General features: G+C 42.1%; 2 protein-coding genes across 2 annotated transcripts in view; both read right to left on the bottom strand.

Annotated features, from left to right (window-relative positions):
• The window catches only part of LOC308335277 (retinal guanylyl cyclase 2-like), a gene marked incomplete at its 5' end in the record, with an annotated part of 34,378 nt that extends 32,428 nt beyond the window's left edge, over nucleotides 1–1,950 (bottom strand). The window contains one exon of the mRNA XM_080792295.1: nucleotides 1,945–1,950. Coding sequence (XP_080648421.1) covers nucleotides 1,945–1,950 — 6 coding nt within the window. The remainder of the gene's footprint in view (nucleotides 1–1,944) is intronic.
• A 10,412-nt stretch (nucleotides 1,951–12,362) lies between these two features.
• On the bottom strand, nucleotides 12,363–23,452 carry rasl11a (RAS-like, family 11, member A). The gene is made up of 8 exons (XM_080792501.1): nucleotides 22,873–23,452; nucleotides 22,294–22,350; nucleotides 22,044–22,126; nucleotides 16,695–16,735; nucleotides 15,986–16,115; nucleotides 14,887–14,962; nucleotides 14,461–14,537; nucleotides 12,363–14,156 (listed from the first exon to the last, which is right to left on the bottom strand). The coding sequence occupies exons 1-8, from the start codon at nucleotides 23,042–23,044 to the stop codon at nucleotides 14,010–14,012; spliced, it is 783 nt and encodes a 260-aa protein (XP_080648627.1). The 5' UTR covers nucleotides 23,045–23,452; the 3' UTR covers nucleotides 12,363–14,009.
• Between the last annotated feature and the right edge of the window lie 2,434 nt (nucleotides 23,453–25,886).

Genomic DNA, 25,886 nt, shown 5'->3' with positions numbered 1-25,886 from the left:
TGCCCTGTATACATTTGGACCATTTGAAAATAACCGATCTACAAGCTCACAATGCGTCACATTGTGAGCTTGTATAAATATCTGCTATTTTCAAAATGTATAATTTGAAAACTTGAAATGAGACTCATTCTGTGTACTTTTACTTTTGGTGCTTTAAGTACATTTTGATACCAATAGCCTACCTTTGTACTTTTACTCAAGTACATTTTGAATTCCAGTCTTTTACTTGTGAGTATTTCTAATTCTATATTGCAGCATTGATACTTTTACTTTGAGACAGTACCACCACTTGCAAACACAAGTAGAACTCATAAAATAAAGGGTGTGTGTGTGTGGGGGGGGGGGGGGTGTCTCATGTGTGTCTACTCCTCTATGATGTCATGGAGTTTCAGTTTGGGAGTTTTTTGGGGTGGGGGGTTAGGGGAGCAGTTGAATATAAACTGATGTCATCGATCTCTTGAGGTTCATACAACATCCCTCTTGTTCCCTTTTCATATCAAGGTCCATTGCTTAATGTTTATTCATTCAGCATTATTTTCTCAGACCCTGCAAGACTTAGACTATGTTGTGAATATGATTTTGTCCACAATACCATGCATTGATGTTGGTACCATAGGAGAGATAACAGGCAAACGTTGAACAAAATAACAATTCTTCTACATTCTCTAATTGTGTGGACTTCTTGTAAGTTAAGTGTGAAGATGTTTACGAAAAATGTACCTCATTGAGAGTGTAAGATAAACGGGTCCATTTGGTTTCATTTTACTCTCTCTCTCTCTCTCTCTCTCTCTCTCTCTCTCCCTCCCTCAGTGGTGTAACTAAGTACACGTACAGTACTTAAGTACACTTTTGAGTGTAAACATTTACTTCCACTCCACTACATCTCAGAGGCAAATATTGTACTTTTACTCCACTACAATTACTAGATAACTGTATAGTTACCAGTTAATAGATTTTTACCAGTTAATAGTTAATAGATTTGTTCTCCGTACAGTACATCTTGACCAGCTCGTTGCAGCGTAATGTGGGACGTCCTTGTGACGTGATCGATGCGTGTCGTGTGTTGGTTCACATTTAGTATTCCTCCATACAGAATCTTGTTGAATGTTCTCTCTCTCTCTCTCTCTCTCTCTCTCTCTCTCTCTCTCTCTCTCTCTCTCTCTCTGGTTCTTGTTCTCTAGTGGTCGTATAGGTCAGTCAGAGGCAGAGCCAAGACAAACGGGCCCAGATGTGCACTGGTTCCAGCTAGACCTGCTGTCTCCAATACAGCGTAACACTATATTCCTAGACTGATCCCGGCCCTTTCCCTGTTTGCGATTAATGGAAACAAATGAAGCTCCCTCTTTGGCCACTAGGCTCTGCATGCTGCCCTTCTCCCCTTTGCTGAGTCCTTGATTGACAGCCCAGGTTCAGTGCGCTGCATGCGAGCTGTTGGCCACCTTATGTGAGGTGTAGTGTACTTTGTTTTGTATTATGTTTAAAGTTAAGTATAACTGTTCTCCCGAGTTCTGCATTTGGGTCCAAAACACATTCCGGGGTCCTGACGGCCTCACACCCTTCAATACACTTAGACTAACACCTTCATACATCATCTCATTCTCGGTGCTGGAAAATGCACTCGCTCTCTCTCCATTCTCTTTACTAACTCAGATTAGTCTGTCCCCCTTATCGTTGCTCTATTCCAACACTATGTTGTAATCGGCGGTGGACAGTCAGTAACAAAGTATACATTTGCTTGAGTACTAGTATTAGTACAACGTGTGTACTTTTGACTCCACTACCTTTCTATGAAGGGGAAACGTTTAGCCTTCATTATAAATCAAGACCTATATTTCAAATGAAGTTGGGAAAATATAGCAGATCTGCAAACTCACGTCTCATGATGATGGGATACGTCTCGAGTTAGTTAAGTGTCAGGAGTAAAAGAAATCTAAATTTCCGTACCTTCATGATGCTCAGTGACATGATGGAAGTTGCTGGAGACAAAACAGGATAGAGTCTGCAACACTGCAGTGCAGGATACTCGGCTCCACTGGTTTCATTCATGATTCATTAATGAATGAATTAAGGGTCATTCAGGGATGACTGGAATAGTGATTCCCTCTGCGTAAGCCAAGAAAGGGTCCCATACCTCATGGAACTTCACAACAGAGCCCGTATGATGTATCTAATCCTTTCGCGCTGCAAATTATTACAAACATCCATCCATTGTGTATGGGAGGGCGATTACATAAGTATTAGAATAGTGTTACAAAAGCCGATACGGTTTGCTTGAGATCTAGACAGGGGCAGTTGAGGAATGCCAAACAGAGCGGTAATGGCGTTAATACTGTGAGTCTCAAAGATTTCAGTCCAAAATGTGCTCAGAGATGAACATGACCAGAACATACCGGTATGTACGTGCGTGAGGAAACGCATGGTTTTCTATTAGTGGGGCCAAGGGTGGAGAAGGTCTGTAAAGGTCAAAGTGTCTTTAAACAGATTCCAATTTTGTAGAGAGGACTTAACTATTAGGCCTATAATAGGGAAGAGGAGCAGTTGAGAGGGCCAGGAAGGGTTCCATTTGTAAGAAAAAAGGTGAGCCGTTGAGAGCTTGTGTATCTGCTATTTTCACTGTTTCGGAAGTTTTTAATTTCTTTCCACAGTTCCTGACAAAATGTTGACAAATCTGGAACAAACACATTCTTTCTCCATTACACGCAATATAGGAATACTTTTCCCACTGATCGGAATCATGGTCCAATGTTTCCCCGATACTTTCTGTACGTACCATGAGTTAATTATGTGCCTGGTGAAGTTAGTAGGGTTCAGCTACAGGTTATTGTCCCCCATCATGTCTAAATGGTCTGCTTATATGCGGGTGATGACAGCCCCTAACATAAAGGAGACTTTGAATGGTCAGCAGAACCAGCGTCCAGTTCCGTGAATGGCAGTTATCTTTATGAAATGGGCACTTAAACAGGCTCATTCTCAAGACAGGCCGGCACCACCACTGTGTGTTTATGGAACTAGAACCGATGGAAGGGAGGGAGTCAATTTGACTGATTATTATTATTTATTTTGTGTGTGTGTGTGTGTGTGTGTGTGTGTGTGTGTGTGTGTGTGTGTGTGTGTGTGTGTGTGTGTGTGTGTGTGTGTGTGTGTGTGTGTGTGTGTGTGTGTGTGTGTGTGTGTGTGTGTGTGTGTGTGTGTGTGTGTGTGTGTGTGTGTGTGTGTGTGCGCGCGCGCTCGCGCTAGCTACACAAATAAGTCATAATATATATGTAAACATGAGAGCTAGAAGATGGAAGGAGAGATAAACGGCAATAATTAAAAGTGAGAAAGAGAGAGTTGGCAGTAGCCCAGGCTCGTTCTGCATACAAAAAAAGATATATACTCCTTCAGATTCTGTCCAAACATCCCGCAAATCGCTACACACTATCTCCATAGTCATGTGTTCGAGACAGATCTGTCCGATATTTCAGATTCCATCCTAATTGGCCATCATTGGCTTTCAAAGTTGGCAAGATTGGCCCGTTTTGAACAAAAAGCCTCAAATCATGAACGCAGCGTGCAATTTACGAAATATTCCACCCTTTTCACATTGGCCTGTTATAGCGCCACCAACAGGTGGATTTTTGCATAACAGATTGGAACAAAATGCCTCAAATCATACATTTGCCATCCAAGGGGTGAGAAGAAATGGCTCCCTTTTCACATTGGCCTATTATAGTGCCACCAGGAGGCCACAACCTGACCTGCCCTGGTGGAGACCTGTGGGGCACTTTATCTAGTTTACACACTGTGGTTTGCAGTACATCAACATCAACTGTGCACTGCCTGCCCTGCAGCAATAAAATTGTCACTGGTCATGCTAGGCTGTTTTGTAGCTTTTGTCGCAGCTTTTCCCCTATATTTAAGGGTCTGATGAACAACGGAGTAAGAGAATGCATGGTGGAATAAAGTTTGGTAGACTTGGAAAGAAACAGAGAGAGAGAGAGAGAGAGGAAGCTGGAGGATAACTGAGGTGCCCGTGGGAACATTTAGGGCCCAAAATAGCAACACTTGACCTCAGGTTATCGCCCGTTGTAGTAGCACTGTAGCAGAAACAGGAGGAGGAGGGGGGAGGGGATTAAGCCAGATGTATACATGGTCATTCGCCAACGTGTAACGGTCCAGAAACAGTCGATCTGTAAGCTCACAACGTGTCACATTCTCCACGCGTTGCTGTGAGCTTGTCGTTTAGCCATTGAGGAATTCCTCAGAGTAGCCTCTACTGTAGTCGATCTGCTCCAACTGTAACACAGTGTCAGAATGCTAGAGTCTGTAGTACATGCGCCTCCCAAAGGTCCTACACACCGCCGGGGAGCTGTAATTTGTTTGCCGTTTCGGTTCACAAAAATGTTTCACGATCAAGGACCACACCACCAAATAAAGAAGTTTAGCGACATTTATTAACGAAAAGAAGAATGCATGAAACGATGAAGGAAACCAATAGTGAACAGAAGGAAGATAATCTGGCCATCCAGCTGGTCATCAGGTAATTTAAGCCGAGGTGGGGAGAGCTGTATAGCTCCCGGGCACGACGAACCCGAACCCTCCTTAGGGACCTGTAAAAAAGGAGAGGTTGGAGAGTAGGATGAGAATTAGGGTGGGGGGGAGGGATGACGAAAGTTAGAACAGAGGGAGAACCGTGGGTTGGATGGGCTTGTATATACGGGTGGATGTGACCCGATTGGAGGTGGCTTGATAGGAGGTGGAGGTAGCTGGATTGGAGGTGTGGTCCTTCTCCTGAACTTCAGCTATGAGCTCCGTATATTTTCAAAATGTTCCTGAAAGTATACTCCCTTTCCTTTTCTAGTGGGCTAAATCAGGGGTCATCAAATGATGTCCGATACACGGACAAACATGTCCGTACACTGACAAACATGTCCGTGGCAAAGAGGTGGTATTTTTAAGACCACACCATCATAATGTTCTTATTTTGATCATAAGACCCGTATTACTGAATGTCAAGTCTCCAGGTCTTCTACGACACTGGTTTTCTTCGATATTATGAGTCCAACTAGTACTAGTGGTTCTCAAATGTTTTATTTACAAGGACCACCTTTGCTCTGAGAGTGTTGAACCCGTATAAGGATCCATTTGGTTCCATTCGAACACTCAGAGTTACAGACTTGTTATGGTCATTCAGGGTCATTCTCTTTATGCTTTTTCTGGTAATATTACTGTCCGCTCATTTTTCATGTACGTGACAAACATGGAATTTTGACAAAAATGTCCGCCACATGGGCTACATTATGTCCCAGCAGTACCTCATTTTCAACAAACACTATCAAATATTATTTTACCCTTCCCCCACCAACACAAACAGCCCAGTGTTGTGCCACCTTCAAATAAGGCATTACCATGGCGCTTATCCAAATAAATGTTTGAACAGAACCAACATGTACGTACTGTATGTAAATCATGCCAGTGGTGGAAAGTATACTGTGGTTTAATATTGTAGTACACTATGAGGTTTAACAATAATGTAACTCTTGAGAGTGTAAAATGAAACCAAATGGACTTGTGAGGGTCCATTTGTTTTCATTTCACGCTCTCAAGAGTTAAAGATTTATATAAGGGTCCATTTGGTTACCAACTCTCCATCATTTAGCTGGGGAACACCTGGAACCCCCTCAAGGACCACTGGTGGTCCCCGGACCACTGGTTGAAAACCACTGCGGTTTAGTAGTACTCAGTGACCTGTTGGAAAGAGTTATGGCGTTGGGAGTTGGACCCCAGACGAAGTGATCGGCCATCTGTGTGAGTTACGCAACTCACATCTGGAATGTCCTCTCTCTCACTCTTTCTCTCTCTCTGATATGATATGTTTCAGTGTCGGGTGGATTAAAGGGACATACGCATCAAACGATGTTCTTTAATCACGTCATATGTTCATCACGTCATATGCTGACATACGCATCAAACGACCCAAGTAACCACAGTATACCGCTAATCAACTTACAAATTACATACAGTATATAATATACCGACACTGAAACATATCTTTATTACGTTATATCCTGGCATTGGTACATATCCAAATTATGAATTGTAAAAGGTTATGGAGATTAAGTAACATTTTTGTGCAAACCTGGACCTTTTATAGAGTAATTTTAAGCTCCCTGCTTTAAACTAAGTGGGGTTATTTATCTGCTGCGGTGAAAGGTTTGTTGAAAGTGGAGATTTGTTTGATGAATGGGGTCGATAATATCTCTCTGCCTTAACTGTTTTCTTTTTTGTACGTGCTTGGCTCACTTTCTCTGTACTGTACTGTACTGTTTCAAATCGTACCACTTATTCTCACACTCTACAAAAGCATAATTCAACCCATCCTTGTGCAGCTGTGTTAATTTAGTCGATTAAAACTATGACGAAAGATGTTTGACGGCTACCTCTTTACACTGACAAAAACTAAACTAAAACTATGACTGAATAATATACAATTTTGTCAACAAATATAAGCGAGACTAAAATGTTATAGAGTGGGACTAGTGCAGAAGAGTTCCAGTAGAACTAATCTACCATTTCATGTTTTCAAGTGTATAAAAATCTTTTGAAAATAGCAGATGTACACAAGGTCACGACGCGGCTTGATTGTGAGCTTGTATGTCTGCTATTTTCGTATAGATGAAGTATAACAAAGGGGCCAATCTAAATCTACTTGAGTAACTTAACTAAAGTTTTGATATCATTTTAGTGGAGTGTATTTACCTCTGAGACGTAGTCGAGTAGAAGTATAATAGTATCGGAAAGTGAAAATACTCAAGTAAAGTAAAATGACCTCAAAACTGTACAGTACTTGTACACTCATTGGTCTTTAACCCATTCAGGACGGGAACCCCTTTTGGTGTTTTAACCATTATGTTATACATGTTTATTATATGAAAAATAGATCTACACGCTCATAGCGTGCATGGCACTCGCTATGTGGCGCAAATCTTTGAATATAATTACCGGTATATTATTTCGTAATTTTTTAACTCAAATCTTTGCTTCTGGGGGAGGGTCCTTGGAACAAATACAGATGCTTCTGGGGCTACTTCACATGAAAAATGTTGATCACCACTGACATAGAAACATAGGTTTTTCAGAAAACTGTTAGAAGCCATTTTTTGGAAACGGCCTCAGGTCTAAATTGTTCATACATTCCCAAACTCTCAGACATGACGGATAAAGAGAGACCAATCAAAAGTGGCGGAGAACTCACTTCCTCTGGAGTTTTTTGTCGACTCTGCCATCGGAGCGTTGAATAAACAAACTGCCTCGCTCACAATGTTGTGTGTGTGCCGCAGTGTTAATGTATATATTTACTGTATGGAGACTGCACTGTATGTTTTGTCTGTATCTGTTTATACGGACGTATTTGTTTTACTCTGTGTCTCTGGGTTGTGTTGTGCAGCCTGACTGAAATGTGAAATCACATCTCCTTCTGGGACAATAAACTCTGTCTGTCTGTCTGCGTGCATGTGCTCTTGTACAGTATCTTGGGAGCCGTAGTGCCTCAGGGGTAAAGTGACTGGATGGGCACCGCAAAGGTTCCCAGTTCGATCCCGGGCTCCTCCAGAGTTAGTGTCGAAGTGTCCTTGATCAAGACTCTCTGAACCCCTAATTGCTCCCGATGTGCATGTTGGTGACTTGCATGGTTTCCCCTGGCATCGGTGTATGAATGGGTGAATGTAATGCAAAGGCACTATATAAATGCACCATTTATCTTTAGGCCCAAACCGCAACTCCTTGCAACAAAACAAACCACACCAATGTAGTAGTTGCAAGATGTTGCAGGTTGCTTGTTGCAAGGAGTTGCATGGCAACCCTCTGGTGTGGTTAGGGCTCTACTCCTTTATGGAGTCTTCAGCTCCCTCCCTAGCATAGGCCTATATCTATTGCCCTATTACTATCTTCCCCCTCTCTCTTATCTCGATCCTCTCTCTCTCTCTCTCTCTCTCTCTCTCTCTCTATTCTCAGGGCGTTTAGGGAGAAAACATTCTCCCAGTCTGAGTGACACAGACACTTCCTGCCACCGTATCACGGTGATTAGCAGGACAGGACGCGTGTGCTCACATGCGCACACACGCGCACGCATGCATACAGGCTGCGTGGCATTGGTACGAGCTCTCGTTAGTTCGACCATTACTAAACCTTACTAACCCTATCTCTACTCTAACCCTAACCTAAACATAACCGCAAGCACGGAGCAGCGCATGTTCGCCAACCATAATCCGGTCGCCAACCTTAACGCACGCCGCACGGTCGCCAACCTTGCCTGCCACCATCCACTTGCCGTCCACTGGCCTTGTGATTTGTGGCCACCACAAGTTCTGAGACATTTAACTCTCTGCCGTTGTTCTGGTACAGTGAGGGTTATAAAAAGTGTAACGGTCAAAAATAACTTTAATGCATATAATAATGAAAGTAATAGATTTTCAAAACGAGCCTTTTTACTATAGTATATGGAGATTTATCTTCTAACTGACCTTTTGGGTCAGGCAGGCCTACTAGTTAATGTCCCATCAAGATACTTTAATGGGCCCTTATTCATCAGCTGACAAGGAATACTTGTCGGCACTCTTGTTAAGGATCTTTCCTCTTTTTATTTTGTTTCATGTTTTTTAAAGCATTTTTTTTATTTTTTGTTCCCTTGTGCAAGCAAGGGCATGTTGACACGGTCACACGGCCTGAAAATATACGATCAGCATTTCCTCCTTCTGATAAACCAACTTTACCACTACACCAGGAAGAGCTTCAAACTCCAGGACACCCTCCCCGAAGACGTATATAATTCATTGTGTTTGTCTAAGCAGGAAACAACTTTACCACTTTCCAAACCCCAAAAGTCTGGTCTCTCCCTCCTGGATGCTATTAACCTTTCGCTAGTCTGGCGTTGCTATATCTTAACATGCATCATGATGTCGGCCACATTAGTATAACAATAGGCCTGTCTCACAGCCCTTCCCCGCCCCCTTTCCAGACCTAGTGGCGTTGACGTGACGTCACTCCATAGACATTACATGTTAAAAGACCTACATTCAGAAGCCATAAACAACGCTTTTTCTGAAGGTGAACTTTATTCTATTAGTTTTAGCGGTCCTAACATCTTGTTTTCTTCATAATAATATTGGTCTTTTACATTTTAACATTTGGAAATGGCCTTAAATGGTGCAGAGAAAGCAGGTAGGGATGTAGCTCGAGTAAGGCTATGGACACCCCACGGTTCAAAGTTCTATGTTTTTTCTCCAGCGCTCGACTCCTTGACCAAAAATCCAAAAAAGAAGACCCGTTATTTTGTCTGTATATGCCCTTTAAATACTCTAAATGACGCATCTTTCAGCGTAACCTCTGAGTTGACCTCTCCCCTAACATGTTAACCAACCAAAACACACATAGGAGTGCATCGTCAAAACCTTTCACTCAAAAGATATTCAAGAAGACAAAAAACATTCTGAGAACTGTCCCAATGTTTAGGTCCCTCACCCAGAGATTTACTACCTATTTATGCTATTCTGCTATGTGAGCAACACCTTGGCTGCCACCATCCATACGTCCACTAACTGGCCTTGTGATTTTTTGGCCACCACAACTTAACTCTCTTGTTCTTGTACAGTGAGGGCTATAAAATACTTCCCACAGATTATAATCACCCATGAAGATTTTGAACACAAGAGAAAAACATTTCTACTGCGCCAAGTACAACAATGTGTAAACACGGCAGCAAGATTCATGATCTGTGATAATAGGAGAAGGATATCAAATGGAACACAACCACCCTAAAGACTAATCATTGTGTGTATTGCTGCGTCGAGTGCATCTGCATTGAGTGATCTCGGTACATAGAAATACATTTATTGAAGATTCTGACTTTCAATTGTAGGCCTACGTACATGCATTTGGTTTTGATTGTTTTGTCCTACTTTTTGTGCTGGTAATGTAAACGTATGTTTTCTCACGCCAATAAAGCCCTTTCTTTGAATTGAATTGAACAGCACACAGGAAGAGGCTCTTTAGAAGGGACGTTAAGTGTGAGTGCCCACGCGTGTGTGTGCGTGCATGCATGTGTGCGTGTGTGCATGTGTGTGCGTGCGTGGGAAACAGTTCCCAGAGTAATTTGGATCTCTTGTCCACTAGTCGCTTCCTAACCTTTTAGTCTAGTTTTTATTTGTTGACGAAATTGACAATATATTTAGTTTTAGTCATAACTTTTTTTCATTTAGTTTCCATTTAGTTTCCGTCAGTGAAAAAAGGTAGTCGACGAACATTTTTACTTCCTATCCGGTCACTCTACGCCTGAGCCACTGCTGCCACTGCCGCCCCAGTGCATTGGTAAAGTCCCTGCCCACCACCACCAGAGGTTGTGGGTTCAAATCCATCGTGGTGCATCCGGCATTTTATTCAAAAGACTGACTAAATGCAACTACATTTGCTGTTAAAATTAACACGGCTCCACAAACATCTGTCCACATCAGAAGAGAAGCGTCCCCTGTGAATCTAGTACTTTTAAGGAAAAACAGTGAAGATAGCAGATCTACAAGCTCTTAACACGTTGTGTATGTGTGCACGTGCCTGTGATTTATAATCTGTCCTATAGTTGTGTACTTGTCCATTTACCCTGTCGTTAATTTGGTGACCAGGTTTCAGGTCATTTACTCTGATCTCGCACTTTCTAAGTGGCTTTTGAAAAGAGCATCTGCTAAGTGCCTGAATTGTAAACTGGAAAAGACACATTCCTCAACCTCTATACCACCTACCTGGCGCTCTTTCTCTCACGCGTGCATGCACGCACGCGCACACGCAAAGAATTCTTCAGATCTCCTTTGAGGAGGATCTGAGCATCACTAATCTGCTAATTTGGGCGTAAATTGGAATAGACAAATTCCTCAGCCTCTGACTACCACCTACCTGACTCACACACGCACACACACATGCATGTACGCACGCACAGGTCGCACGCGCACGCATGAACACACATTTTATTGTTATCTAAGCATTCTTCAGATGTCCTTTGAGGACGTTGAGTTAATTGATACTCAGTCAAATACTCAGTGGAATTAAGCTTTAAAACAGATTTTGGCAAAATCCCAACTGGTGCTTTTACAGGCCAGAGGGCAAAGGTCATGGGCTGGGGTCATTGGACAATGTTTCAGAGGCCTCATGCATGGGCAGTGTTGCCATGTCCTCCCCTTATAATAAGCGACTTTGGGCTTCTTTTTCTGTAAAGTTGCTTGTAAATATCAATTGGTAGTTGCGGGTTGCGTGTTTTGGGGGTGGCTTAATTGTTTCTAAGTGCATGTTGTTGCAAACCAGTGGTTCTCACACCTGACCCTAGGCCTACATCTAAATAAATGTTGTGCCAGGGACGCCCCCATACCAAATTTGTGTTGTTAAAATGTTTTTAAGAAATTCCACATTGTAGACCTGCTGGCTGCTTATTTCGCCCACCCAATCTGGCAACACTGTGCGTGTGTGTGTGTGTGTGTGTGGGGGGGGGGTACAGTGTACAGATGGAACCCCTTGAAATGAACAAGTCTGAGAACCAGTGGTCTGTGTGTGTGTGTGTGTGTGTGTGTGTGTGTGTTCTGCGCGTGTGTGTGCGCGCGCAGAACGGTTCACTTCCTAACCTCTGGTGTGTGCGTGCGTGTGTGAGAGCGCTCTGGTGTGTGTTAAACAGAAGACGTAGCACTAAACGAGGTGAAAGGTTATGAGAACAGCGTCAGTGTATTTAAAACACGCACACGCATGCATGCGCATGCACGCACACACGCATGCATGTGCATGCACACACACACACACACACACACACATGCACACATGCATGTACATATGCATGCACACACACACACACACACACACACACACACACACACACATGTGCGTGCGTGCGTCCGGTGTTGGACAAAGTACTTGCATGTCTTACTTAAGTAAAAGTATCAATACTGCAATGAAATACTCATTGAGTGAATGCATGTGTTGGTATCAAATTGTACTTAAAATACCAAAAGTAAGCTACTCATTATGCAGAACGTCCCATTTCACAAGTTTTCAAACTATCTTTTGAAAATAGCTGATCTAAATAAGCTCACAATGCATCACAATGTGGCCAAAATGGCACATGTATGTTTTGTAATAATATATAATCCAAATCTACAAAGTAACTAAAGTTCTCAAGTAAATGTAGTGGAAAAGTACAATATTTGGATCTGAGATGTAGTGGAGTAATTATTTTTACAGTACAAGTAAATGTAGTTAATGTACATTCCACCACTGCAACTGTCACTGTAAGGTCTTCTAATATGTGCACACACACACACACACACACACACACACACACACACACACACACACACACACACACACACACACACTTTTTTCCAAATGTGGAGCAGAATCCTCACAGCATGCCGTTTCCATCTTCTGTGTTGCCTCAATGTAATCGGTAAAGAGCATTAAGCGCAATTAGATCCTTCTAACACCTCTACCCGGAGTGATCTGAGACACTGACTGTGACAGACCGAGCTGCACACATCAAAGAAGTCTCTCTTTAGTGTGTTAAAACCCATTTAGTGAACGTTTTTATCCTTCTGGGGGGGTTGAGCACCACTGACATAGAAACATAGGTTTTTCAGAAAACTGTCATGATTTAGAAGACATTTGTAGAATACATACACAAACTAGCGTGGATATTTAAAATTGTAACGGGAGTATACACTACACAGCTCCTGCGTGTGAAGCTGTTTAAATGTCAGTCAGTCTGTCACTTTGTTTATTTGGGGGTTTTTTTTACAGCTTACAGCAGTTTCCTGATAGCCTCCTGTACCCTTATCAATGTCATGTCATCTTGACTCTGTGTGGTTAATCCTGAAATGTAACAGTTTTGGATTTATGAGGTTTTTACGACCAACAGGACTATTTATAAAATCCATGCAATGCTTTTGTGTGGCACCGTTGTATGATGAAACGGGGCATTGATTAAAAAAAAACAAAAACATAAAAAGATCTTGAAGTTCAGACAAGCATTTTCTTTCTTCTTTAATTTCCCATCCCACGATTTTTATATCCATTATTTCTTTCACACAGTGTCAATTATCGAATGTAATCCTGGGTCACTGCACTCCATCTGCCAACGTGGCAAGAGCAACGGACTGACCTCATGCTTCCTACTATGCATGAGGAGTCCCAAGCCGCTTCTTTTCACCTGACGGGGGGGGGTGGTTCCCCCGGTTGGACGCATAGCGCGAGGAAGGAACACGTTATTACAACTTGGGGACACTGGGAGAACATGCAAACTCCATACAGTCTCCATACAGTCCTGAACCCTGAAGTGGTCACAGAACTTCTCTGGTCCCCTTGTCCTGTGACGACGCAGGGCTTCCCAAACCTCTTCAGCTCCAGCAGACCCCCCAAAAGAGATTACTTTGATGTCTCTCCGGGATCCAAACATGCAAAAAACAATTATAATAAATAAAACAAAGCATTGTGAATTGAAAGTACCATGAGACATTAGAGTCTGTTGTCGTACGGATGTTCTCAGGGGGAGAGAAACTCATACTGAACTGCATTATCCACTGAGCTATATAATATATATATATATATATGCACAGGAACACTGTTGATCTCCCCTTCTCTCTGATAGTGATCAAAGATTGTAATGATTCCATGATGAATGTCCCACTCCAGTGGGGTTTATAATTGATCCCATGTCAGTCTTACTCATATAGAGCAGTGGTTCTCAAATGTTTGTTTTTTTTATTCAAGGACGCCCCATAACAGTTGGTTATGGAGTCCATTTGGAACCGCGGTTCCGAGGAACCCTGGGGGGTCCCTCCCTGCTGGACCCCCACTTGGAGAACCATTTGTCATGGAGGTACAACACAGGGACATGCTGATCCTTTCGTCTTCTCGTTCTCCAGTGCAGGCAGGGTCGAACCGAACCGACCAGTGTCCTGTCTCTCTCTCTCTCTCTCTCTGGAAAAGGCGACGAACGGGGGTCATCAGAGGGTGGTGGACGACTTGACCTTGGACGAGAGGACCTGTCGGAATCGTCTCTTCAGCTCCTGCATGTTCGGAGACTTGGGCCTGGCCAGGTGGAGACCCGCTCGCCTCTTCTCCCCGTTCCCTCCTCCCAGCGCACGGCTCACCTGCGTGTGTGGGACACACAAAATGGGACATTTAACACAAGTTTTTGCTCAGGGTTATGGTTAGGGCGGGGTATGGTTAGTAATGTCCGACATATACATCGATATTTATCACACTGTATTTCTATCAGAAATGCATTAATTCTGGCAAAAAGGTCTGCTATTTCTGTCAGAATGTGGCTTCCGTGTGCAGTGCCACTCAAAGTTATTACTGGGTTTGGCTGCTGGATGCAAGGGGTTGCCAGGTTGGACAACTATGTCTGGCAGATATACTGTATAGTTGAGGGGTGATTGACGGTCCTCCTACCTCTTGACACAGATGGAGGAAGGCAGCATGAACGCCGTCGTGGTTCTCTCTGGCCGACGCCTCGAAGTAAACGCCTCCTGAACAGCATTGTGGGACAAAACACTGGGATTTAAGGACCCCGATCTGTTGTAGCTTTTCCTTAGAGCAGCTAAAGGGTTCTCAAAGTTTTTGCGCTGCGGAGCCCGGGAAATGCTTTTGGCCATGTCTCGCAACATGCTGAGTAAATGGACCTTATTATTTTCCATTAATTATACACACCCCATGAAGTCTTGAATTCATGGATATATTTTCCTCCTGGGTTCAGGAGGCATCTATGCAACAATTCAAGGCCAACATGCATGTTGGGACAGGATTATAGGCTGATTCATGTGTTTTGGTGTGGATTTCTCCTTTAATGGCAAGAACAGTGGGTGGTATTAGACCCACCTAGCGAGGCAGCCAGTGTCTCCCCCTCGTCCGTCGGCACCTGCCGGGCACGCAGCAGGTCACTCTTGTTGCCAACCTGGGGAGATTACGCGTCACGTTAGATCAGATTACATCAGATTACACATCAGATTAGGTCTGGTCTAATTAAGGCATGGAGGACTACACAGACCACTGCCAGAGCTATGGGCTTGCACGAGTATCTTGCGCATGAGGTTATGATGTTATGTTTCTCATGGACTTTACATTATATTTAATTAATTAATGAAAGAAATGACAATTGAATGAGTGAAGATATAAACAGATTTGAATGAATTAATGGCAAATCGATAAAGCGATGTATAAATAAATGAATAAGCAAATTAAGAAATGGATGGATGGATGGATGGATGGATGGACGGACAAAACATTATATAAAATAATTCCAACATATGCTGTAAAAGACATGTACACATATTTATAACAGTGGTTCTCAAGGTGTTGTCCGGGGACCCCTAGGGGTCCTTGAGGGCATTCCAGGGAGTCCCGAGCTAACTTAAATTGATATTTAGAAACCAAAATGGACTCCGCACCGCAGGTTACAGACCTGTCTGTAACTCTGGGAAGTGGGAACCTTTGGTTCACAGAGTTATCATTTTGGGTTCCGTTTGCACATTCTCAGAGTTGCGGGGGTTTGCGGTCCCATAATGCATACCCTACCATAACCGTTGGGGTCCTTGAAATGAAGAGGTTGGAGGAACCACTGTCCACTAACATATCAAACAAACATCCCCCTAATACACATGGGCAACTGGCCCTCCCCTCCCCTTCACTTAAGGTTAATATCGGAATACTGATATATTATTATGATTTCAGCTGTTACAATTCCAAACATTCAAACATGACCCACTTTAATTACTTCAGTCTAAATTAGCTTAGTAGTAGGCCTATTAGTAGGTATTTTTTCTGGACTCCCAATTAAAAAAAGCAAAACTAATATGTCAAACTCAAAACGCATCGCATTGTGCCGCGTTTTGAGCTTGTAGAGCGAGTGTGGAACTGGAAATATAGTGGCCCTCTCCATCGTCAAAGTGGCCCACCCCTGCCCTATAACGCCTCTCACCAGAATGACAGGGATGTTTCCGGAGGGGTGTATGCGCCTGACGTGCTGGTACAGCGGCTGTATGGTCTGGTAGCTGCTGTGGTCCGTTATGGAGAAGACCAGCACATATCCGTCTGCCCAGTAGATGGACCTGCCGGTTAAAACAACACCCGTCGTTATAGAGGAGACCAGACCAGCACATTGGCACATTGTAGATCTGCTATATTTCAATAGCTAAATTATAACATAATGTTTAAAACACCAAAAGGGGTTCCCGCCCAAAATGGGTTAAATAACAGGAATGGTCCTTTGTGTCCCTACTCTAGGTGTCTGAAGAAGTAGTCTACTCTAAATCTAAAGAGTTGTGGCTGACGGATTCATGAACTAATGAAATTACAGAAATGAAGTTTGCAAGGTAAATGCATTTACCTTGCAACAAAAGTTCACATTATGTTGCATGTAAATACTAAATAGAATACAATTTGATATGCAGAATGTTGTGGGTTAATAAATCGACTTACTACAATAAAAAGGTTATTGCAATTAGTGATCCCTCACGAGTGCATGCAACATAGTTACGAAATCCACAGCACATCCCTGCACCCATCTGGTCAGTACTGTGTGTGTGTGTGTGTGTGTGTGTGTGTGTGTGTGTGTGTGGACATGTATGGACAGGAAGGAAGAAAGAAAGAGAGAACAAGTGAATTGATAAATAACATATAAATGTTACCTGTTGATCTGTTCCTGGCAATACAGATCATCTGCATCTTCCTGGGAAAGATAGAAAGAGTGATTGAGGGAAAGAGAGATCGAGAGAGAGGGCGGGGCCGGGGCAAACAAAATACATTAATAGACAATTGGCTCTTGACTCATACAGTACATACACGCCGGCAACTGTAGTTTTACTAAATGATGTATTAAAAGCATAGCACAGCCGTATACCTTCAGGACATGATCATCCCTTCCAGCTTACTTAGATCAGCCAATTTTCTTTATGTGGATGCTAGTTTAGACTACTATAATGGTTACTTATTCACATCCCAGCTGAGTGGCCTTGCGGTTAGAGTGTCGGACCGTCCCTGAGACTGGGAGAGGAGGTCGGGGTTCAATCCCCAGCTGAATCATATAAAGACTATAAAATGGTACCCAATGCTTTCCCGCTTGGCACTGAACATCAAGGGTTGGATTGTGGTACGTATGTATGTCCCTGTGTCGTGTCCAGGGGGTGTACTTACTTGTACATCATGTCCAGGGGGTGTACTTGTACATTAAGTACTTGTACACCAAGCTGCCTCACAGCACACTACAGAAATGATACGCTACTGAACAATGTACATAACATTATAATGTTCTTAATTTGATCATAAGGGTTTCTTCAGAATACCAATGAGACTGATTTACTACGGCACTATGCTGGCACATTATGAGTCCACTAGTACTACTACTAGTGGTTCTGAAACTTTTTTATTTTCAAGGAACCCTATAACTATAGTGCCGTTTGTGCACTCTCCGAGTGAAAGACCTGTTCTGGTCATGCAGGGATAGTATACGTATTATTGAGAGAAACAAAGACTGCTGAAGCAGACAACCCGCAACACTTCAAATTAGCACGGTAAATTCTTGTAGGTGCATGGCTCAAAGATACTCAATTTCACATGTTTTTATTACCTCTGACGCAGAATAAAAACATGTGAAAAGGACATTCATTGAGTGCTGGCATTTCCTGCTTTCAATAGTATTCATTATTGTCTGCTCATTTTGTATATCTGTGGCAAAAAATTACTTTTGACAAAAATGTCCACCACGAGCCAGCATGCATGGCGATGACCCCTGTATGGGCCACATCGGGAACGGTTGGTTCCCAAGGCTACTTCCTTGTTTTTGTTCTGTAAATTAGTTTTTTTCTTGACCACAAATGTTAAGAATGTTATTTAGACAGTATGCTGTTTGGACAGATGCTTGGTCCAATATTTACCTGGTATCCTAGAAGTTTCTTTGATGTGCTACATGTTTCTCTTTGCACGCTCCTTTTATGACTATTTTACTACATGTTTCTCTTTGCACGCTACTCTTACGACTATTTACCTTGTTTGTTGTTGACTACATGCCTTAATCTGCTTATTTTGAATGTCACACACACAAGCCCAAATTGTAAATTCAGTTCCAGTCACGGCCGGGTTTTGTCACAGTCATTATGAATCTGCAGAGAGGTTGTTTGGTCCGGCTCCCCCGCCCAGCCCAGCGCTGTTGTTTTTTTTGTTGTAATAAGTGAGTCAAATCTCTGCTAATGTAAACAGACCAGGAAGAGATAAAGAGGGGTGTTCTGGCCAGCACGTTGCTCTCATTATGCTTGTGGTCTGTACGTCACTACCGCTCGCTCTCATCATCAAACACATTCCTGCAATTACATAAACAGTTAAGAAAGAGCAGCTATGGGAAAGCTTTACGAGAATAGTTTGGCTAGATACGGTATATTGAATAAAAGCCCCCGGGCCAAAAACATCAAACGAGTGTGTCACTGCCGCGTCAAATTTTGGGGCTGTTTGGGGAAAACATTCTATAAGGAGACATGTCTATCCCGCTCTAATACGTCAATATCTAACAGTTGGTCATGTCTTTCTGTCCCATGCTCTATACTTATACTTTACAGTATATACATATATCGCCTCTGTCGGGGGGTGTGGACAGACAAATGTGACAATTTGTCTGTCTCTCCTCATTTATAATGAAATGTGTGTGTATATATATATATATATATATATATATATATATATCTTATATACAAGTGAAAAGGTGTACCCATACTCATTCTTCATGCTCTATCTCCGACCGAACCACACTTTCACCACACATCTCTATATGCAAAATAAATTCGCCACCCTCCCCGAACTGACATAGCCTATTTTTTAGCCCTTCAAGTTTCTTATTTACTCTGCAAATATTACTTTTATGAAAATCACGATCGAGCCAGCAGATAAACGGGTGCCACAACACGCCGAGAAACAAGGAATTTAACCACGCTACTTGCATACACTGCAACTCGCTTACAATTCGCAAACCTGGCAACACTGCCTGCCTCTTACGTCACCAGCTCTGTTCCTCCTGGCCTCCGTAGTCCGTCGCGCTCACAATCTGTCGCAGCCATCTTGCTTTTCTTTTGGATGGGCGAGTGGACATTTAATGCTAATAAATTAATTATAGGTCCAGCAAGCAAATCATGATGGTCTGATTGTGCTCAATAGGTCACAATAACATTCCGAAATTAGGTGTTGTGTTTTGTATGGCATTTTCCCCAGTAGTAGTTGCATATCTATCTCAGCTTTTGCCTGATAGCACACATGCTAACGTCAGCAGCCATAGCAACATACAGTGTGACATGAGTTGTTTACAACACAAACACACGGCCTTTTAACCACGCAATACACACAACAGCTCGGGAGTTATTAAACCGAACGTGGACGCTGTTTCAGTGTTACATTTGCTGCGCATATCGGAATAATTGTAACGGCATGCATGATAAATGTAACAACGCTAAAAAACACCATTAAACATATCGTTTTCAGCTTAAAGCTATTACATTTCATTGAAGCAACTCCTTAGCATTGTTTTCATACCATGGATGTGATAAGATAATGTATCAAACATAAGGGAAATATTAAATAGCATCGGGTGTACCAGTTTGGCCATTTCTTTTTTTTCAATGGGGCAATACATTGATTAAACAAACGTTTGATTGATTGAGTTGTACAACGTTCTACAACCCTAAACTAATTTTAGAATACACTACACAATACAATACAATTTTAGAACATATTTTGCACGTTCCATTTTTTTACTCAGAGATCCCTTTAGCTACACATGTAATATTTCCAGGCAACGGACCTACACATGTCAGCTACCATAAACCACTTCAAGTTATTAGGACGAAATAACTGACAGGAGTGACGGTGCTGTGCTGTGAGTAAACTAATAGGGGAGAGCCGCCAAGGATGTAACATTTTGCACGTTTCATTCTTTTACTCAGAGATCCGTTTAGCTACACATGTAATATTTTCAGGCAACGGACCTACACATGTCAGCTACCATAAACCACTTCAAGTTATTTTTTTGATAAAACAGGTCGGGAGTTATTCAACCGAACGTGGACGCTGTTTCAGTGTTACATTTGCTGCGCATATCGGATCAATTGTAACGGCATGCATGATAAATGTAACAACGCTAAAAAACACCATTAAACATATCGTTCTCAGCTTAAAGCAATTACATTTCATTGAAGCAACTCCTTAGCATTGTTTTCATACCATGGATGTGATAAGAAAATGTATCAAACATAAGGGAAATATTAAATAGTATCGGGTGTACCAGTACCAGTTTGGCCATTTCTTTTTTTTCAATGGGGCAATACATTGATTAAACAAACGTTTGATTGATTGAGTTGTACAACGTTATACAACCCTAAACTAATTTCAGAATACACTACACGATACAATACCATTTCAGAACATATAATATTGGCCAATATGTCAAATATGTAAATATTACATATAATGGCATTGAATGGAAGCGGACCATTTGTAACACATGTTACAAATGACCCGCTTTTGCAAGTTTTCTTTGCAGTTGCTTACAGACCAGAATGAACGTGAATTCCGTCTAAACACGATGCAAACTAATGAAGAACATAAGCATGAACACATCCATGTGGATTTTTATTCACCAACACCAAAGACAAAAATTGTACCACACATATACTCCAGGTGTAAAATTAGACGCATTTTGAAGGTAAACACTTCAAACTTCAAACTCCTGGCCACGTAGAGTACGTTGCTGTACACATACTGACGCGATGGCGTCATGGTGGCGTTGACCAATCAAGATATAACGTCCATGTTACAACCGTGAAGCGTTACAACCTTGGCGGCTCTCCCCTACATTTGTTACTAACATTAGGTTGTGGCGAAGTAGACACGTGGCCAGCAGATACTGTGTTTTGGACAAACAGGCTAGGTATTGGTGTTGATTTGGGTCAACTGGACAAACAGCGTGGTGTTGTTTTGTGTCTGTGTTTGTGTTGGAGCGCCTCAGTGTGGCCGTACAGGTCATGTGCAACCTCTTCCACAGAGAGATGGAGACACTAAATCTCAGCTGGACAAACATGTTTGCATGCATGCATCGCTGCCTTGCATGCTGTGTGCTACTGTTGAGTCTGTCACTTACTTTGACTGATTTATGGCATTGTCTTTCTGTTAAAATCCAACTATGTTAATTTAAGAACTCTGGGCATATAGGTCATTGTTTATTCACTGTGCACACGTGTAGCCTATTGTATGTCAGACTGTATGTCTGTCCCACAGTCACAATCCTTTAGTACTTAGGCTGTGGAAATATTCAGGACAAAACAATGGTACATTTCCAATAACCCATTCGTTACTACATGTGGAGTCAACTCCCGCCATTTATTTCTTCCCATAGTGCGTGGCAAAGTCGCTCTGGGATGAGTGCGCGCGTAGCGCGCACGAAATTCTAGTATATATATATTAGAGCGAGAGAGAGAGTCATATATGATTCTCTCTCTCTCTCCCTCCCCTATCCCTCTCCTATTGGCTCCTTTCTAGTCTCGGGTAGCCAGACTAAACTATTTCACAATCTCCGAATGCTACTGTATATAGAGTCTGACACTACACCTCCCGAAATCCGAGTAAGGAAGCTGCCATTTCCGTTTACGAAAATATATTGTACATTTATGTATTTTTCCATTTCTGCAGCAAGCTATATGCTTAGATGATTACTATTTATATTATGATAACATTTACGCGACTGTAAAGATGAAACGGAAGTGGGATGGAGGATTCACTTCCGCTTTTTCGCTTATTCATGATAGAGCTTCCGTTGCTCCAGACTGTGTATGACGGAAGCATTTGAACATTGTGAGAGGCAACAGTCTGGCAACGCGAGACGAGACTAGCCCCTTTCAAATGCATCGTCCTGGAACGACACACCATAGCCCTACTCAGTTTTTGGCTTTCCATTAGTAGGAGCCTTTTTCTTTTGCCCCCATCTCTCCATTCAGCAATTATACCTGCAGAGAGACACAGGGTGTGTCTTGGACCTGTAAGGAGACCTGTTCTCCATCCAGATTGATCTTCCTGGAGTACAGAGCACCTAAGGAGAGGGACAGGCAACTGAATGAATGAATGAATGAATGAATGAATGAATGAATGAATGAATGAATTGTGAATGAGTGAGTGAGTGAGTGAGTGAGAGAGAGAGTCAGACAGACAGACAGACAGACAGACAGACAGACAGACACCATATAGGTGGAAACTCACCAGTATTCGCCTCATAATCCCCAATAAACCTCTTGGTCAGAAACCTGACAATCAGAGCTTGAAAAGAGACAAGATAGGCCTGAATGAATAACATGCTCAGACTGCAGTCACCACTCAGTGAGTTAGTTGGCCTAAAGGTGCGATTCTGTTGAGTTGACAAACTTGACATTCATTGCAAAGTGACAATCAAGGTGAAATTAAGTCCTTTGTTAGGCTGTTATCTTTAACCATTAAGTGTTTTATTGACGTAGTATTACATTTAAAAAAGATGTGTCGCCCCCTGTCGTCTCAAAACTAAGAGCCTACAACAGGTTGTGCGAAAAAGCCTAACTATAGCAGTTAAAAAACTTAAACAGCTTGCATTTTGAAATAATAATGACTATAGCAATAAAAAAATAAATAAAATATCTAATAGCCTATAGACATATGTTGAAAAGTCTAAATACCACGTGTCTATAGGCTAGTTCCATCTATATTCCTACTCATTATTTTATTTTTTATATAGGACTATATATCTCACAACTCACAGCTCAAATCAACGTCTATATAATTAGGGTTCGGGAACTTCGTGTAGCCTACCTGTTTTCCCGACGTTACTCGCTCCCAGAACCACGATCTTGACATTCTTGTTGGGAACGACCATAGACTCCACGGCCGGATACTCCGGGATGGGAACTAGCAGAAAGTTGCTGCTAGAACCACTGTTATTCATTGTTCTTGGCGGTGGTGATGGGTCCACGGTCACACGCATTTAGCTGACCTATAGAGAAGTCTCCTTAAGGATCTCTTCTTTTTTTCTTCGGGGGAATCTAGGCTGCAGAAATGCGGTGGTCCTCTTCTTCTTTTCAGAACATCATCATCATCATCATTGATCATTCCCTGCAGTCCCAGACCAGGGACCAGGACAGTCAGTGCGCGTCGACCAGACTGCTTAATTGCCGTTACACTCACAGACGCATTGTCCATCTGTGATCTGTCTTTCTGGGTGGGTGGGTGGGGGTTCCTCTATAGTTGATTGCATGCATGGAGCATTCATTCCTCCGTCCTGGTCATCTTCTTCTTCTTCATCTTCTTCAGGACCATGTTGTGAATGTGAACTTATAGCGAACTCCCATCCTGTATAGACCGTGCATTAATAATCCCCAGTGTGTGTAGACGTGCGTCGTCGAAGGGAATGAAGGCATGCATGCCAGCAGTGAGTTGCTCAAGCTGCTGAGAGAGAGAGAGAGAGAGAGAGAGAGAGAGAGAGAGAGAGAGAGAGAGAGAGAGACTTCCCAAACTTGCGGGGGCGTGAATTAAGGGCTGAGCAGAGACAGCCCGCACATCTCCAATCTTTACTCTTGTTCATTCAAAATCAAATGCTCACATTTTGATGATCCTTATATTAGTTAGTTACATTTTAAAGCTCCACGTGGAGCTTTAAAATGTAACTATTACTAATATAAGGAGTGCACGTATGCCTATATACCTACGGCACCTGACTGCACAAATAAGGTAGCGGTACAGCCTATTTATAAAGTGTCAAAAATAATGGCATAATATGTTATAAAACTGTCTGTTACTAACTTATAAAGGTATTATTTAATTAGTTACAGTATGGATCATGGATGACAATGTTACTGCTACTAGCCCATTCAAATATATAATAATAATAATAATAATAATAAATATATAGAATAGCCCAAAAAGCTATGTGCAGAATGTGGCATCATTAATGGGACGTGTGTACAGGTAGGCTATATGGCACTTTAGGCTGTATGCACACAATGCACATGCAGTAACACCCACATTAACACTATACGCGGCAGCAAGCACTGAAACAGCTTTGCTTACTTAAGTTACTTTGGAATGGCTCGATAAATGGTGTGCAATGTGCATGTGTTCCAACTTCCAAATACACTGTGGTGTTTTCCAACTCGACAGTGTGTTTGCTGAAGTTTTGTGCAAGAAGTAACACCGCCCACGTAGCGCGGGGTTCGTGCCGTGAATCAAGCTCACCCACCGAGACGCGACCTCATCTAGTCTGCTATAGATCCCATGTCCTGGCCGGACTACCGCGCTGTGATTGGCTAGTAGTCGGTTGTCACAGGCAACCGTGAACTCAACGCTCCAGTCCAGAGTAATATTTCATCATCACATTTTCAACCTTTTTAATATCAATGCCCAACTATCTTTCCTTTTTAATATCAATGCCCATTATCTTTTTAATATCAATGCCCATTATCTTTTTAATATCAATGCCCATTATCAATGCCCATTTGATGAGATTTAGCCTCTCAGACTAAAGACTAACTATATTTTCTTATCGTTGGATATGAATTTCTCCACATTCCCATGCTGTTGATGATTGATTGATGTGATACACATAGATAACATAACAGGCAAACAAAACGATCAAAATAACAATTATATTCATTGTTAAATGTGTAGACTTTTTGTAAATTAAGCAGATGTTTAACAATAATTTAACTCAAGTCCATTTGGTTTCATTTTACACTCAAGCGTTAAAGGTCCATTTGGTTACCTATACTCTCCATCATTTAGCTGGGGACCACCTGGAACCCCCTCAAGGACCGCTGGAGGTCCACGGACCACTGGTTGAATACCACTGATTTAAATCATCATCATCATCATCATCATCATCATCATCGTTGTAGAATCTAATTGGACCCTCGTCTGGTTCTGGCAGACCGGTATAGTGTGTGTGCAGGCTGGGTGGTGTGTGACAATCCGGTTTAATTATTCCTTTGGTACGGCGGCGGTCGACGGGCCCGGGGGATCAAATAACAGGACACTAGACCGTATCACGCCAAGGGTTCACAAAGTTTATTACACACACAGGAAATATATAGCTGCTGGATCCTATAATGACGTGACTTTCTGAGATGTCTCCAGGAGCTAACTATAAAGTATGCTTACAGGCAGTACACAATACATATCAAGTACATTGTGTATTCACGTACAAGTACACAGCCATGGGCGATCAGATCATAGGTTTAGGTTTATTTATTTAGCATGTAGTACAAAAAATAGACAATAACATATCAAAGAACAAAAATACAATGCAAGGAAGGGAAGAAGCCAGCTGGCTTATTTGGAATCCTTTCCTGTAGGAAGAGGTCATTGGTTCCATAGATGAGGGCCTCTAAATTTGATGAAAGATTGATGTTTGGTGGTGCGACAAATAGGGTAGTTCAAAATGATCTCTTTGCCAATCATCAATCAACAATCATCATCATATTATGTCAATGAATACATGAAACAAGAGTAGAATATTTTTGTCTGTGTGGGCATCAACCTTCCATCTTCTCAGTGTGATACCGAGTTGGTAAAAAGTAGATATTTAATCATTGTAGTTATACACAAAATCAAACACAAATATTTTATATAAAATTACAGCTAAGGCCCAGCCTTATAGGGGTTAAAGGACAACCAAGGTTTTATGTTTTAGGTTATTAGAGAAAGTAAAAGATGAGTGTTCATTTGTTTTCATTTGCTGCTTTCTTGCGTTTTAACAATTTTATTACAGATCTTTTTAGGTGGCGGGGCATTCGAACAATTAAGTGGCTAAATATGTATTTATTTTACAATTT

The sequence above is a fragment of the Protomyctophum bolini genome (assembly GCF_963924005.1).
Source record: "Protomyctophum bolini genome assembly, chromosome: 20".
Classification (NCBI taxonomy): Eukaryota; Metazoa; Chordata; class Actinopteri; order Myctophiformes; family Myctophidae; genus Protomyctophum; species Protomyctophum bolini.
Note: the sequence above shows the minus strand (reverse complement) of the source record. Positions and strands in the feature narration are given on the sequence as shown.